Source organism: Piliocolobus tephrosceles, chromosome 13 (genome assembly GCF_002776525.5).
Source record: "Piliocolobus tephrosceles isolate RC106 chromosome 13, ASM277652v3, whole genome shotgun sequence".
Lineage (NCBI taxonomy): Eukaryota > Metazoa > Chordata > Mammalia > Primates > Cercopithecidae > Piliocolobus > Piliocolobus tephrosceles.
The window spans coordinates 110,571,093-110,587,783 of NC_045446.1; the positions used below are offsets into that span (position 1 = coordinate 110,571,093).

Below are 16,691 nucleotides of genomic sequence, written 5' to 3' on the forward strand. Positions count from 1 at the left end.
TTTTTGAGACAGAGTCTTGTTCTGTAGCCCAGGCTGGAGTGCAGTGGCACGATCTCAGCTCACTGCAAGCTCCGCCTCCCGGGTTCACACCATTCTCCTGCCTCAGCCTCCCTAGTAGCTGGGACTACAGGCGCCCACCATCACGGGCATTTTTAGTAGAGACGAGGTTTCACGTGTTAGCCAGGATGGTCTCGATCTTCTGACCTCGTGATCTGCCTGCCTCGGCCTCCCAAAGTGCTGAGATTACAGACGTGAGCCACCATGCCTGGACCATTTGCCCTTTTAATTTGATTCTGTTGTATTCAGTAATTGCCAAGTTCACCCTCCCTTCCCTGCCCCCCTGCCATGTGCAAGGTGCTGTACCCAGTCCTGGAGACCAAAGATGAGGAGGACTCAGTTCTCTTCTCTGTGCTGAGGTTGTAAGTTAGTAGATGGGATAGGTGAAGTGCATATATGGCCAAGGTATTATTTGTCTTCCCCTCTGAAGGCCTTATGTTTAAAAGATTTGTCAGTTAAACCAACTACATGTATTAAGTAGTCATTAGTTTGTTCCTCCCCTCCCCCTTTTAACTAATCTAAAGCATTTTTTCCTGCCTGGCCCAGCATCTTATTAGCAGGAGATAGCCAGTGGTACCACACTGATATCATTGCAGCCCAAAACAAAGAGGCGATGCATGAATTCGCCTCCTCAGCCTTATCATTGCTAACTGTGCAAGGTCTGCAAATGTGTCCATGTCTTTTAGGCTTTTGGAGATAATAAAAAGAGTTCAAGGACCTCCATCACTAGCTTTATGAACTACTGGGGCCCAGGCGCCCTGGGCTGAAATGATTGATCTACTGTAAACAGTAAAAGCCGGAAAGAGGCGCACACTTAGAGCTGTGGAGTTTCGAGGAGAGAGAGGTCCCCTCTATGGGGAGATCAGCAAAGCCTTAAGAAAGAAGGGGCATTGACGATGGGTTCTGAAAGACAGGGAGTGAGTGGGGAGGAGGACGTGAATGAAGGAGGGCATCATCAGGTGTTCAGGAAAAGCAGAAAGGTACAGGTTTTCCTGAGAAACAAACACTGGTAAGAAAGGGAAGAGGCATAAGCCAGAAAAGTTGTTTGGGTCCATAGCGCTTAGGAACTTGAATGCCAGGCTACTAAGTTTCCCTTCATTATCATGAGATGGAGTCACTGAACATTTTCATTCATTCCTTCATTCATTCATTTATTCACGCGATGACTGTTTATTGGGTGCTGCTATATGCTGGGCACTGTTGTAGGTGCTCAGAGTGCATCCATGAACTAAAAAGACAAGAATCCCTGCCTGTAAGGAGCTTACATTCCAGCAAGGAACGTGTGACAGATAGGAAAAAGCAATGTTGTCAAACAATGAATTAGAAGGCTGCAAGGCTGAGGAAAAGGAGCTGGAGCTGTGAAGGGCCTGGGGTGCTGAGACGGTCTGCGGTGTTGATACCCAGTGGTCAGGGTGGCCTCTCCAAGAAAGGGAGCATTGAGCAGGGACCTGGTGGTGAGGACACAGCAAAGTGGTTGCCTGGGGAGGGGTGTTCTTGGCAGAGGGAGCTGTTGAAGCAAGGACTGAGAGCTCAGTTCCAGCCCCCAGGGTTTCACCCACACCCATCTCAGCTCAGCCTTAGCTTATCTGAACCAGTGTGAAAATGCCAGAAAGATGAGAGGGTTGCGGTGTCGCTGTCCAGCAGAGAGCGGGGAAGAGCCTGGCTGAGTCCACTTCGGGGGAGGGTGTGCAGCACCCAGTGTGATTGCTGGGACCTCCTTCCCGCTGTCTTCTTAGTCTCTAAAAAACCTCTGGATCTGTCCTCTTCTATCATCCTCAAAGCCCCTGCTCTAATCCAGGATCGAGGCCCCTCTACTTCTTTCTCTGGAACCGCTCCATACTCTGCTGGCAGGCTCCCTTCTTTCTCTGCCTGTCCCGTGACCCTACTGTTAGCATGGTCATTTGAAAATCAGAATTGGCCTGGCATTTCCTTCCTTATAATCCTTCAGCCACTGCCCGGGCCCTGCTGTCCCTTAGCTTGGGACATAACCCTTCGTAATCAGGCCCAGCCCACCTCACCTTCTCCTCCCCATGCAGCGTTCGGTCTAGTGCCACTGGATGACTCAACACCCGCTCGCTGCATCCTGCCCCTGCCTGCCTTGGCACATGCTGTTCCTTATGCCTGGGTTACCCTTCCCTCTAATTTCTGTTTCCAGCTGGAAATGCCTATGCATCTGCTCAGATGTCACGTCTCCAAAGAAGCCTTCCCTGTTCTAACTCCTGTCCTCTCCTTGTCTCCAGCATTTTGCCCTGCCCCCTTCCATTTCTCTTATTAGAGGTTGTTGTTTAAAGCTCTACCTCCCCTTCTAGGATGAGAGCTCCTTGAAAGTAGAGGGGCTGACACAAAGTAGGAGCTCAATAATTAGAATCTGAGTGAAGGAAGTCCTTCCTACAGGGTAGGGGTATCCCTTAAAAGCCAACAAGACTTTGGGAGGGAGATGGGGAAGTGACTGGGCTGTACCTCCAGCCTCTCAGAGCTGGGAATTACACCGTGCTTGGACCTCTGGCACAGGTCCATGGCTATGCCAAGTCTGCAGGGTCCTGTTGCTAGTCTGGGAAAGTCACCCTGATTTGTGCATGTGTGCACGTGTGTTTATTCACATACGTGCACGTGCTCACGAGGGGTGGAGTGCAGGCCGGACACTGGTGTGTGAGGTGACACTTAACAACATGGTAAGTACAACTCAAACAACCATTAGCCTTGGTTCTTTGCTTGTGGGTGTGTGCTACAGTGGCTGATCCGAGCCGATAGATCTCACCAGGAATGATGATCTTAATTCAGTCCCCGGACGACTATTTGTGCGTTTTCCTTGGCAAATCAGAATCCTGAATGATTTATCCCTTAAAACTCAGCCCATATCCATGTTGTTTCCCCACTCTGGTCAGGACACACTGGGCACACTTGGGAATGTGTGGAGGATTTATTGGTTAATGCCAGCAAACACATGGAAGTGGCTGCTGCTCCCATTCCCTGAACACCTTTTCTGTATCAGACCTCGTCTTCAGCGTTTTGCCGCATTCTCACCTTGCGTTCACAGCACCGCTGCTAGCACTCAAACCCCCAGCATTCTCCAAAGTGGCAGTGAGCCCTAATCATCCCCATCCTTGGGCTTTCCAATGCATCTCCAAGACCTTTGAATATGTCAATAAGTTTTAAATTAACTTGAGACTAGCAAGTGTTTGGGAAGGAGCATTTGTGTCACCCCTTGGGACAATTAAAGATACAATGGGACATTACCAGTCCTGAGATGGAAACCCCCAGCCATGCCCTGTCCATGAAGCCATTTGTTTGCTTCTTACTCACATGACTGGTAAGTGCTTAATGCTGAGCCAGGTAGGGGAACCAAACAGGTGACGAGTCCGTCCCAGGCCCCACTCCCATTCCACCTAGAGCAGGCGCAAATCAGAAAACACTGGAGGGCGATTGTGTGGGTCCTGGCGTGAGAGCAGGGTAGTTCTGAAACATGGATTGGCACAAGAGGAGGCAATGTGACTCTGCGGACAGAGATGAGCTAGGTGAGGCGGAAGATGGGGGAGTGTGTGGAGAGTTTGTGCAGGGAGAAGCCCTTGTGCTGAGGACGGTGTGTGTGGAAGGCAGGCCAACTGGCCCTATCTCATTGACATGACAGTGGACTCATCGTGAATCAGAATCACATCACCTTCTACTCAGAGCTCCTGCTCCTTGACGTACGACCTTTGCCTTCCGGCTGCCCACTTCATCACGCCCACACCATCACGCCCACACTCTGCTCTCCTGCCCAGTCCCCCCATGACCTTGGGTCTGTCTGGCCCTCCATCTTCCCCCGCCTAGAAGCCCCTCTCAGAGTAAGCTCAACCTGTCAGGATTTCAGCACTTTCCTCTCCTGGCTCCTAGAATTGTGGTGTGCAGGTTTCTCCACGCACACCTGTACCCAAGCCTGATTGTCCCTGCCACCCCTGCTCCCAGCTGCCTCTCTGCATCCAGCCTCCCCCTCTGCAGCTGGACCTTGGTAATCCCTGAGCCCAGCTCTCCTCTCTCCTGTCGCATCCCCTGAGTGGCTCTGCTGAAAATCTTCCCACACACCAAGCCTCAAGCCTATCTGCCCCACTGTCAGCACAACTCTGGGGCCAGCACAAGCTCCCTCCTCTCTGTGAACTCACCCACATCGTCTACCTCACCTCCAGGCTCAGGCCTCAGCCTCACCCTGCCGCCACCCTGCCTCCACCCTGCGCTTCCTGGGCCCTTGCTCCACCAGCTAACATGGCTCTTTCTTCCTCTTTTCTCCCCTTTTGCAGAGATTTTCCCTTCCTTCCTATAAATATACCCTGGACTGTCCCATCCTAAAACACCGTTGCCTTCACCTTTCCTACACCCTACTGCCCTTCAAGCTGCCCTCAAACATAGGGAGTCACAGAATCACAGAACTGGGTGGGCCCCAGGACCCTCCAGTCCTGCTGTTTGCAGTGGGGAAGGAGCTTAGAGGAGAGGCGATCTGCCCTCTCTGTGCCTGCCGCCTTGCCTCCCTTAGCTCCTAACCTGTCAAAATGCTGGACCACCCTCACTCCTGCGGCACTCGCTCACTCCTCATCCTATGGAGTCCTGCTGCCCCCACCTTGCCTGCCTTCAGAAGGTCAGCAGTGACAAGTGATCCACACGCTGGTTCCCGGCCCTGCTTGGTCTGTGAGAATGGCGGGAGTGGCTACATCCTCTGCCTTCAAATTTCCTCCTCCTTGACGCTAAGACCACGTTTCCCTGATTTTCAGCCTTCCTGGCTGCTTCTGTGTTGTCTTCTGTGGTTGCCCTTCATTTCCCCACTCTCTTAGCCCAGGTTCTCCCCAGGGCCTCTTCTTCTTCCTCTTCTGCCCTTTCTCAACTCTTCCCCTTGACGGTCTCACATATTCCCCAGCTTCAACCTTGATCTCTGTACGACGTGTCCAATCTCTGGCCCCTGTCTTACCCTCGCTCCACATTTTAAACACCCAGTGGGGCACTTCTGCCTGCATAGCCTGCCAGCACCTCAGATTCAACCTGTTCCAAATCCTCCTCCCCTCCAGGCATTCGAGCCCCCCATGACACCACCCTCTGTTGGTCATCCACTGGGCTCCAAGGCTCTGAGGACCCACACCCAACCAGCCAGTCATCAGGCCTGCGTCTCTTATATCCCTCTGGCTTTCTCCAATCCAACCTGCCAACCTGCAGCCCAGGATTCAGGGTCTCATCTCAGAAGAGGGTCTGTCCTCACCCCTGGATCCTTCCTCTCCTACTACTTAATATTCCTTGCTCACAGCCTTGCGTCTTTAAAACGCTTGATGTTTCCCCTCTATACCTTGTGTAATGTGCGGCCACTATATCCTGGCGTCTGAGGCCCACCCTGACCCTAATCCATCCATCTACATTTCTCCTCCCATCTGGTCCCTGCTCACAACCTGTGCTCCAGCTACCCTGGAAGGTCTATCGTCTACTGAGCAGCCACTCAAGATCGTGTCCTTGATTGTGCCTTCCCCTGGCCCATGCCTTTCATTCGCAGCCCTTCCATCTCTCAGTGTTCTGCCTCCTCCAGAGCCCAGCTTGGATCCCACCTTCAGCTTGGAGCCTTCTCTGTACATCTCACTGGAGATACCTGCCCTCTTCCCAGTGCCCTCCTTGGACTGCAATTGCTCATGTACCTGTTCTTACCTAGCCTGCTTATTGCAGACATCCTTATATCTCTGATAATGCCCAACCTATGTAGATAGGTCTGCCTGGAATAAAGCAGGGGTAGAAAAAAAAGAGAGAGAGATAGAAGGTGCAGTCAGATGATGACCTTAAACAAGATGAAGCAGCTTGAGCCTGACCCTCCATGCAGTGGGAACCACTGTGTGTTCCTGACAATAGAAGCACCTTGAAGGACAGCTTGAAGGAGCACATCAGGGAGAGGAACTGGTCATCACCCCAAAGTAGCCCATTACCCACATCACTTTCCTCCTTCTGCCCCATCTCCTCCCCAGTCCTCTGTGCCCTGGCCCTCCCCATCACATGTGGCTGAGACACCAGGGCTAAGATGAGAATGACAGCTGCCCAGTTTTGCTGCAGGAAAACCCGTATTTAATGCTGAAGGGGAACCACCAGGAGATGGAAGGCAATGACCGCTACGAGGGCTTCTGTGTGGACATGCTCAAGGAGCTGGCAGAGATCCTCCGATTCAACTACAAGATCCGCCTGGTTGGGGATGGCGTGTACGGCGTTCCCGAGGCCAACGGCACCTGGACGGGAATGGTCGGGGAGCTGATCGCTAGGGTAAGGAGGGGACAAGTGATCTGGGCCTGAGGGTGGGCTGGGAGGGATTGGAAGGGCATAAGGTTGTGCTGCACGCTCATGAACCCTCCATGTGTTCAGTCAGTCATTCATGCATTTGTCATTTATTTGTCCATTCAGTCTATAAATCTTGCCTGGGCTGGCACAGACGTGCAGTCGTGGATAAGCCTGCAACGATCCCACCCGGTGGCTTTCCAAGTCCAGAGCCTGTGACAAGTCATGGAGGCTTTGACTGGTTAACACAGATCAGGGAGTTTGGGTTCCATTTTTGGTGCTTTTTCATTGTTCTGATTATTTTGTGGCTCATTAGCACTCCCTGGCAGAGCTTGAACAGGCCCTGGGAGAAGAGAATGCACCCACATCAGCTGGCTTGGATGCTTAAGAGATACTGCCAAGGGAGAAGTGGCTAAATAACAGGGCAAAGGGATTGACTGGCAGAGGAGTTGGTCACAGCTACAGTTATTTTCTTTCATCTTGTATTATCTTTGGCTAGCGTTCATGTCTTTTTATGGACTGACGGCCAAGGTGCACTTGGACCTGCTGTAGATTTTCAGGGTGAATGTGGAGACGTGATTAACATGCGGGTGAGCATTGGAGAATGTCAGACATCTGTTAGGTTAGAGCAAGGGTATAGAAAGTTCTTCCAGGGGGAAATCTCTTGTTTTCTTTGTACACACTATTAACAACTGTAAAAATTAATTAAATCATTGCTAATTCACCATCCATATTTCCATAACTGAGTTTTAATGATCAGGATAGGTGATGAGGACATAGTGCAGAGAACACAGACCTGGGTTCTTGGTGTGACCTTGATCCAACTCTTTTCCCCTCTGGATTTCAATGGTAGAAGGAGCTCCTGCAGCCTCCCAGCATGTGCTGATGTGCCAAGTGTTTTACATGCATTATCTCTAATCCTCTTTAAACACACCTTTTAGCTGGTTGTTAGTCCTACTTTACAAATGAGCAATCGAGCCCAGAAAGCTTGAATGACTTGTCGGGAGCTATACTGTCAGCATAAGGCAGAGCTCAGATTGGAACCCAGATCTTTTTCTTTATTGAATTAATATGCTTTAAACCATTTGTATCAAACAAACTTGGAATATAAAATAAATTTTTAATATCTTACTTTTCAATTATAAAAATACTAGCTGAGGTATTAAATAAGCAGTCCTTGACAAGGGATTGGGAAAAGTCCTATGTAGATGAGAACTGTGGAAAAGGTGTTTAAGAACTGAGGAGGGAGGATACTTCAGGAGTTTGCCTGATGGAATATGGACGGCATCTGCAATGATCCAGCAGGGTAAAATGGCAAGCCTTGTTCTGGGAATTCTGAATGACCCAGGGTGACTGGAGTCTAGAGAGGCCTGGTTCAGAAGTGAGGCCTTGCTTGCAGAGAGGGGCTTGCAAACAGAGAGCTGACAAGTCAACAGAAGGCTACAGAAGGCCTAGGGAGCCCTGGAGGACTGCCATAGGGTTGGGGACGGCAGGGCGAAGGCTTCAGCAGAAAGCCCTCCGCAGTCCTTGAGCCTCAGGTTTTGAGATTCAAGCCTGATGATGTACGTGCTTAAGTGGAAGAGGATTTGTGTCTTTCTCTACTTAATCTTTCAGACCCACTCCTGAAACATTCTTCTTATTTGGTTTCCACTGTGAAGGTGCAGCTCAATAGTTAGACCATAGAAAGCCGAAATGCCAGGCCTTTTCTTTACCTTCTTACTGATGTCCTCATTCACCTTGAGCTGATTTCTTTGGTCTCCTTGGGCTGCCTGATGACTGGTAGGGTGACTTCAGGGATGGCAGTGTCAGTGCACAGCCATCTCCTTATTAGCCCCCTAATGAGCTGTGACAGACTGGAGGACAAGAAGAGGAGTCTGGGACTCATAGACATGCAGCCACACACCGAGTGACTTGAGCAATCAGAATCTTAGAATTCACCCCAGATCTTCTTTCAAGCAAAAATACTGCTGCTTTGGTCTCATTGAGACTTGGCTACTTGACATGAACTAATTAATTAGCCCATTAATTCAATAAATATTTATTGAACATCTTCCACTCTTGTAGACACTGGAGGTACAATGGGGGACAAAATAAACGTGGACACAGCCTTCACAGATCTGCTGGACTAGTGAGTGAGACGGAGATCAATGAATGGCCGCATTCTTGTATCATTTCAAGCGGTGATAAGTGATAAGTGCAGGGGAGGCAGAGTGGAAGGAGTTGTAAGAGAACATCTGGAGGAGAGTAGAATGCACTGTGGGTGCATAAGGGGGCTGTAGGGGGAAGGCTTCCCTTGGGATGTGTGCGCTGGCTTAGGGAGGATGGGTGTGAGTTTGCTGGGCAATGAGAAGGTAGAAGGCTGAAGGCTGTTTGTGTGCCACTGGGGTTGGTCCTGGGTGGTAGTTGATAACACTGGGACCCCACCATCCCCAGGTTTGAAGGATTGAGATGTTTTCCAGGATGTTCCCCTAGGATTGTGGTAGCCCTCAGGCCTGGATCCCTTCTTTGTGACCCCTTTCCCAAGCTGCACAGGAAAATTCCAGTGGCTGTAACAGCAAGCAGAGGCTCCTGTGAGGCCCTTGGGGCTATTGAATGTGCTGGCTGAAAGAGACCTTAGAAGCCATTGCATCTAAATCTGTCCCTTATACAGATGAGGAAATGGCAGCCCAGGGAGGTTAGGTAACCTAATAAAGATCACACAGCTAGTAAGTTCAGAGCCAGCATTTAAGCCCTGGTCTGTCTGACCTCAGTACTCGTGATCTAAGAGAATACAAATCTTGATGTTAGACAGACCTAAGCTAAAATTTCCGTTTATTCATTTACTAACCATGTGTGCTTAAGTGCATTATTTTATCCTTTCCAACCCTGCCCCCACAGCTCTAGTGTTCTTCATCTGCAAAGGATTTTTTTGGTAAAGATTTAAAATAACACACACACACAGAGAGAGAGAGAAAGAGAGAGAGAGAGAAACTATTTGGCATACAGGAAGTATGAGAGCTGTCTTAGGTCAGGCTCCCTAGAAAACAGAGCCCAAGGTCAAAGCTTACATGCTAAATCAGGGAGTGCAAGTACACAGACACAGAGGTGAGGGAAAGGGGAAGGTGGCAGGCAAGCAGGGAGAGTATGCAGAAGGGGTATGTTAGCTGCTGGTCATAGCTTTGTATTAAGCACAGCTGACTGCTCAGCCTGCAGAGGCCCTATGAAACTATTGCCTCACTAAACAGTCCACTGCAAGGAGGAGGAAACTTGTGTCTGTGAGTCCCATCTCTCACTGACCGAAGTTCACACCACAGGAAGTCACCTCCCCAACATTTCTAGGTTGTGTGCCCAGACCCTTTGGCCACCTTCAAAGAATTTGGCTCCCAAGACACTGGTAACAGCACTCGAGGTGCAAAGCATAACATGTGGGCTGATCTAGCAAGTGGGTGAGAGCTGTGACCCTCTCCTTGCCCACAGCCTGGCCTGCAGCTGGATGCGCCAGTGCAGGTCTGGTTACCAAGGAGTCCAAGTGTCCTTGCATCACAGCGGCCCAAAGAAGCTTCAGGGATGGAGGCCTGAGGACACAATGCAAGGAGTGAGGTGAGGCAATACAGAGGTCAGCCAGAGGAGACACCATGGGCCGGGCCAGGCCAGCAGGCAGAATACCACCAAGGCAGTGGCAGAACCTGCTGAGCCTCTCTCCAGTGAAGTCTGGAACTTCCCTTTGTGAATCAGTAGAAGGCAGTGGTGCTGGGTCATCTTCCTGGAGGGTTATTGGTAACAATGTAGGGAAATCCTCATGGGCGTGCCTGAGCAAACGTGGGTATGAGCTTTGGCCTCAGGAGTGATTATCTTAGGGACACCAGGCTGTCTCTCAATGCCCTTTTCTTGTTCAAGAGGCATATGTTTGCTAGTACAAAAAATAAAATTAGGCCAATGGTCAATAGCTGAGAGTGAAAACCACTGTAACACATTGGGTAAGCCTAGGATTTCCTCTTGGGGGTCCAGGGATCCTGCCCAGACATTGGCCATCCTGCAGGCATGGCAGCTCTCCAGGTGCTCTCATTTATCCAGCACATGTGGAACTTGGGGAAGAAAGGGAATGTGTACAAAGATGAGGTGCCAGGGTATGTATGGACAGGGCTGCCCACCAGTTTCCCCTGGACAACAAGCAAGGTTCATGTAACTGAAACTGCAGCAGAAGCAATGAAAGTCGACATAAAGGAGAACCTCCCCAGCGAGGAGCTTGGGGTTGACCAAGGAATCTCTTTGGAGAGTTTGGGGAATATAGTGACTGCTTGTATGTCTGAGTGATATGAATTGAAGTGTAGAGGCCCAGGGTTATCTCCAATGGAAGTTGTAGAGCCTTAGTCTTTTCACATTTGTTATCACCTGCTTACCCAAAACAGTGGGTGCTGTGGTTTGAATGTGTCCCTCTAAAGTTCATGTGTTGGAAGCCTAATCCCCAATGCAACCGTGTTGGGAGGTGAGGCCCAATAAGACTCACGAATGGGTCATGAGTACTCTGCCCTTAGGAATGGATTCATGTCATCATCGAGGAAGGTTAGTTACTGGAAGAGCAGGTTGTTATAAAGTGACTCAGGCCTCTGGTGCCTCTCTCTGTCTTGTGTGCTCACTTCTGACCTTTACCGGCTGACAATGCCATGCTCTTGAACTTCCCAGCCTCCAGAACTGTGAGCCAAATAAACTTGTATTGTTTATAAATTGCATAGTCTGTGGTATCCTGTTATAACACAGAAAGCATACAGAGACCATGGACTTAGACACGTGGCCATGATTCATTGTGGAGGAGAATGCAAGCGTATTTTCTGCATATTCATGAAAATCATCAGAGCATGTCTTTTGGTGTAATCCCATTAAAAGGGGAAGTGTGGTTGGAGTGGGAGCAAATGGATTCACACAAACTGGGCCAGCTGGGTGGCCTCTCACCCTGGGGCTATGTGTGGGCAGTGGAGATGAGAACGGTGGTTGTTTGGGAGGCTGTAAGGTTTGAATTTGTTTTGCCTGGTCAGCTCCTTCACAGCTAAGCCCACAGAAGGCCTGAGCAGCAGTGATTTTGTATCTCATTGGAGGTATGCTTGGCAGAAAGGAGACAGACTGGAGTAGCTTGAAGAAGTAGATGCCCCAGGACTAATCCCAGGGGCCCTCTGTATCATGCCAGTACATTTACATGAATGTATAAACAGTTTTGGTGAAACTGTTCAAGGCATTCAGGTACAAAGATGAATTGATAGTCTCTAAACTCAAGAAGGCCACTCGTTGATAGGGGCCCCATTTGGGTAAGAGCAGGGTGAGAAGGCCTATGATGGGAAAGTGCAGGGTGCAGAGAGAAGACTGGAGGAGGGCTCTGCACTCTGCCTGTGACACGTGAGGAAGGACCCTGTGGGAGGTGATGCTAGGCCTGAATCTTTAAGGATGAAGAGATATTGGCCATCAAAGAAGAAACATGGATAGAGAAGAGCAGGCCAGTGAGGAGAGAGTGCAAGAGCCAAGTCATGGGGACTTGAAGGTGCAGGGGTAGTTTCCATTTCAGGAACCACACAAAGGTGGGTCTGCCTGGAACAGAACATGGCGGTAAGGGAGTGGACTGTGGGCAGCTATCATTGGTGAAGGGCCTGTTTGAGCTGCAGCATGAAACAAGTGGTCAGGAGGGCAAGACTGGAGACAGGGGAGCCGGGAAAAAGGCTTTCATTGTTGCAAGAGATGGTGAGAACCAAAAGTAGCTTGGGAATTAGAGGAAGGTACAGATTCCAAAACTCTCTTTTAATTATAATAGGCTGGGCACAGTGGCTCACACCTGTAATCCCAGCACTTGGGGAGGTTGAGGCAGGTGGATCACCTGAGGTCAGGAGTTTGAGACCAGCCTGACCAACATAGTGAAACCCCATCTCTACTAAAAATACAAAAATGAGCCAGGCGTGGTGGTGTGTGCCTGTAATCCCAACTACTCAGGAGGCTGAGGCAGGAGAATCACTTGAACCTGGGAGGTGGAGGTTGCAGTGAGCCGAGATTGTGTGCCATTGCACTCCAGCCTGGGTGACAGAGTGAGACGCTGTCTCAAAAAAAAAAAAAACAAAAAAGGTTTTTCTCTTATACGGCAGTAGACATGCTTTTTGAAAAATAGATAAGGTTTAAAAAGCTAAAAATTATTTGTAATTCCACCACCCAATAATACCCATGGCTATTTCTGTATCATGCCTTCCAATTTTTAAATGCATATATGTTTTACACAAGTTCTTTTTGTAAAAAAGGGGTTATACTATATGCAGTGTTGTGTGACCCATTAAAAACTATTTAATAAAGAAATCATCAGGACTAGAGGACCCAGTGGATGTGGAATGTGAGAGAGAGGGAGGATGTAGGATGACTCACCAGTTTCTGACTTGGACATACGGATGGTTGGTGGTGCCCAGCATTGAGGTGGAAAAACAGGTCTAGAAGGAGAGAGAGGATGCATTTAGCTTTGGAAATGGCAAGTTTAAGGTGCCTTTTGGACATCTACTTAGAGACTTTCAGCAGAGAGCTGGCTAGAGTGGGCTTCAGCAGACTGAAGGCATAGACTCTAGGGTGAATGGATGGGAGGGTGCGACTGAAGATATGAGTAGGGAAGGAATCTTTCAGGGAAAAGAGCACATGTTCAAGAGGGAGGAAGACAGGAGCCTGTGAAGGCGGCTTGAAGAGAGTGGGTGAAGAGGTTTTCTGCCTCTTGAAAGGAAGTACAGAAGAGCATTCCCCAGGCTGAGCAATACGGGGGTCACAGGCAAATGCAGTTTCAGGGGGTGGCTGGATTGAGGTCCAGTGGCAGTGATTGAATTGTGAACAAGAAGAGTGAGCAGAGGAGATGGAGACGGTGGCCTGGGAAATACTCATTAAAGTCAGGGGGCTGTAAGGGAAAGCAAGAAAAAGGGTTGTAGCTAGAGGGAGCTGTGGAGCTAACAGATTGACTGTAAGTCAAGATGAAATTTGTTATGTAAGCAACTGCTCAGAATTGAGATTGCTTCTCTTATGGGTTGGGGAAATGCAGGGACATTCATGTGGCTGGAGCAATATTGGAGTTGGGAGTGTCAGCAAAAGGCAGGCGGGATGGAGGCTGGAGCGATGGAGCGTTCAGAAAAGGGTTTTGGAGTTTTTGTCGAGATGCTAGTACTTCTTCCCACAGCTGGTACCTGGGAACCAGCACCGTCAGGCAAGTATGTGTCTGGGCGTTGTCTTAAACCCTTGACATTTGGGCAGTGATTGAATGTCTACAAACTGCTTTCACAAGCATTAGCTCTTTCATCCTTTACAGCAGCACTGTGAAGTAGGTATTATTACCCTCATTTTAGAGCTAAGCAAACTGAGGCTTCAAAGGACAAAATGATCCACCCAGTGTCCCACTGCCAGTTAGTGGCAGAGGTCTGGTGAAATTTAGGCACCTGAGACCAAGTCCATGGCAGCACATGGCCTTTCCCTGCAGGAATTACAGTCTCATCTCCCTGCAGCCACAGTTGGCATTCACTTCTGAGATGTCCTTCCAGACAGAGGATGGGGAAGGTGCCCAGAACTTGATACCCAAGTTCAACTCTGGCCGGTAAAGAGATTGCACTCCATCTGTAAACTGAGAGAGCCGGGCAGATGACTTTCAAGGCCCCTTTCGCTTGGTAGGGAGGCATTCTTGGTCAAGCACTGAGCTGTAGTACCCTGGAAGGCACTACAGCTGCATTTTCCATCCTCAGGGCCCTGCTTGGGAGAGAGCAAAGCACATTTGGGAAGAGGTAGAGTCCCCCTCTAGGTTCACAGTTCAGAACAAAGTACCCCGTTGGCATTCAACTCCATGTTGGCAGAATGGCACATTTAAGTTCAAAGAGAAAAGGGCTTTGGAAGGCTTAGATTCAAGGCTCATAAGCCTTGGACATCAAATAGCTCTTACCAATGACATTTTGACGAATTAAGTGTAAATGAAGCTGAAATGCCTCATTCCATTTTTTTCTCCTGGGTGCCCAGGGGAAAGGATTGTGGAGGAAGCTTCCCAGAGGCCTGGTGGGCTGGGCTGTTCGTGGCCTCAATCCACTGGGAAGGTTGTCCAGAGACATTTTGCTGAACTAAAAAAAATAAAAATAAAAAAAATACAACTGGTCCCCTGGGATCACTTTTCACCTTGAAGCCAGAGACTATTTCAACTGCAAGTAGGTCACAGAATTCTATTGAGCATTCTTTAAAATAAAGATACTGATCCAGAGGCCAAAGTGCAGTGTTCCACTCCTTCCCCACATGACAGCCAAGCTCAGCGAGGGCTTTGCTTTACCTTCCCCATTAAGGCTTAGTTTCTGCATTTATCCAAATCTGAAAGAGATGAGCTTCCGTTATAATTCAGCCATTCATTCATTCATCAAAGTGCCTGCTTTCTGACAAGCACCGCTTGGAAGTGAGGAATTGCCTATAAGGAGTTCAGGATCTACTCAAAGAGACAGGCAGGTAAACCAAGAATTACTGTACAGTGAGACACATGCTATATTAATAATAGTTATAATGATGGTAATAGCCACAGCTGACAGGTATGAAGTGCTTCCTATGGGCCAGGCACTGTTCTGAGCACTTGACTGTATTAACTCAAGCCTCACAGTAACCGAATATGGCAGGTGAGGTTGCAAAACAGTTAAGGAACCTGCTCAAAGTACCATGAGTAGTGAGTGGCAGGGGTGGCTTTGATAGACGTTGAGTGAGGTGTGGTACAGGGGCAGGGAAGAACTCACCAAGGAAATGACGAGTGAGCAGAGCACTGGGGATCAAGAAGGATCGCCTTGGCAGAAAAGGATATTATATTCTAGGTGCAGTGGACGGTGAGAAATGTACATTGCAGTGCCATTGGTTCTGGACGACTGGAGCCAAGCACGAGAGGGGGTGGAGGAGAACAGGGCTGTAGGCAGGGGCCAGTCGTGATAGGATTTATGTGTTTGGATCTTTATAAACTATGTCCAGAGCACTAGTGGGAGCTGTCTAAGAGCAGGTGGTTTGTTTGTTTTATTCAAAGAGAGGAGTGGCATAATTGCCTTTGGTTCCAGAAGGTTACTCTAGCAGATGAGAGGGGGACGGATTGGAGGTGGGAAGACCAGATGCAGGTTTACTCATTAGACAGCTGTCCAGTGATCAGGAGAATGGAACGGGGTCTGAATTAAGCAGTGACGGTGAGGATGCCCAGGAGAGGATGGTGGCTGTGTGGGGACTTCAGCATTTGAGTCTGGGACGCAGTGAGTGCAGGGAGCTCGCCTTTCCTGTAGACCTTCAAGCATGGGTTAAGGTCATCGTGCTTCTCAGGGGCGAAGGGATGGGCTGTTTCACCCTGGGAAGGTGCTCTCTACAGTGGCTCCTTGAGAGATGCATGCCACGTAGTGATCCCTGCATGCAACCCACTGAGACCTGGGAAGGGAGGAAATCCACCTTCTCCGGCTTGTTATTCACAGACAGGTGTACTTGAGAACAAAAGGGCCAGCGCTCTGGACTGCGCCTTAGCCACAGCCATGTCTGTGTGCTGTCTCGACAACACTCTGCTTCGTGGTGAGTTCCCGAAAGGTTCTTTTCTGTCACTAGCAGTCCTTTCATTCACCTGAGAACAGGGCAATAATGGCAGTTTCGTGACTGCAGCCACCCTGTTTTTCTTCAGAGATGACTCTATCGGCTGCCAGGCTGCGGCTGGGCTCTCCCGTCTCGTCTTCGTCTCTCCCTCTGTTGGCCTCCCTCTCCTCCATTCTGGAGTGAGGTGCACACACCCCAGAAGACTGCTGCTGGGCCTCTGGAGCCACAGCTGCCAACCACCGTATGAGCCCAGCCAATGCTCTACCTGCACTCGGTGGAGGGCTCTGCTGTGCCTTTCCGATTCGCTCCATCCTCTGGCTTCCCTTGGCTTGTAGGGGATCTGAATGGGGGTCTCATGTGCTCTAGAGCCTTGCTCATATGTCTTCCTAGTTCAAAGCTGAGCCACCAGGAGGGAAGGGAGTAGAAGCAGGGATGCTATAGCCCCTGACAAGGCCAGACACCATGTAGCAGCTCTACACTCACGAGTTCATTCGAGCCTCACATGGCCCATGAGCCAGGGATTATTACCCCGTTCCACAGATGAAGACACAGAGGCTCGGAGAGTTCCATAATTAACCCAAGCTCAGACACGCAGCAAGTGGCCAGAGCCCAGACTCAGACCCCAATCTTGGGCTCTTCTCACTACACCAAAGGGGCGTGTGAGAACTGGTGTCTGGAACAGAGGATGATTTGGGTGGCATTGTCTTGTTCTCGGCATCGGCCTCCTAGAAGAATAGGGAGGAAGGAATAAGTTGGCCCAGGAGAATGGTAATCAAGGAGGTGGCTCTGAGTGGCCAGTTTGACAGGGACATTTG

General features: G+C 49.6%; 1 protein-coding gene across 1 annotated transcript in view; it reads left to right on the top strand.

Annotated features, from left to right (window-relative positions):
• GRIK4 (glutamate ionotropic receptor kainate type subunit 4) overlaps positions 1-16,691 on the top strand; it is a 488,614-nt gene that overhangs the window by 401,358 nt on the left and 70,565 nt on the right. Inside the window, exon 12 of the mRNA XM_026449832.1 lies at positions 6,109-6,312. Within this exon, the coding sequence (XP_026305617.1) occupies positions 6,109-6,312 (204 nt within the window). The remainder of the gene's footprint in view (positions 1-6,108; positions 6,313-16,691) is intronic.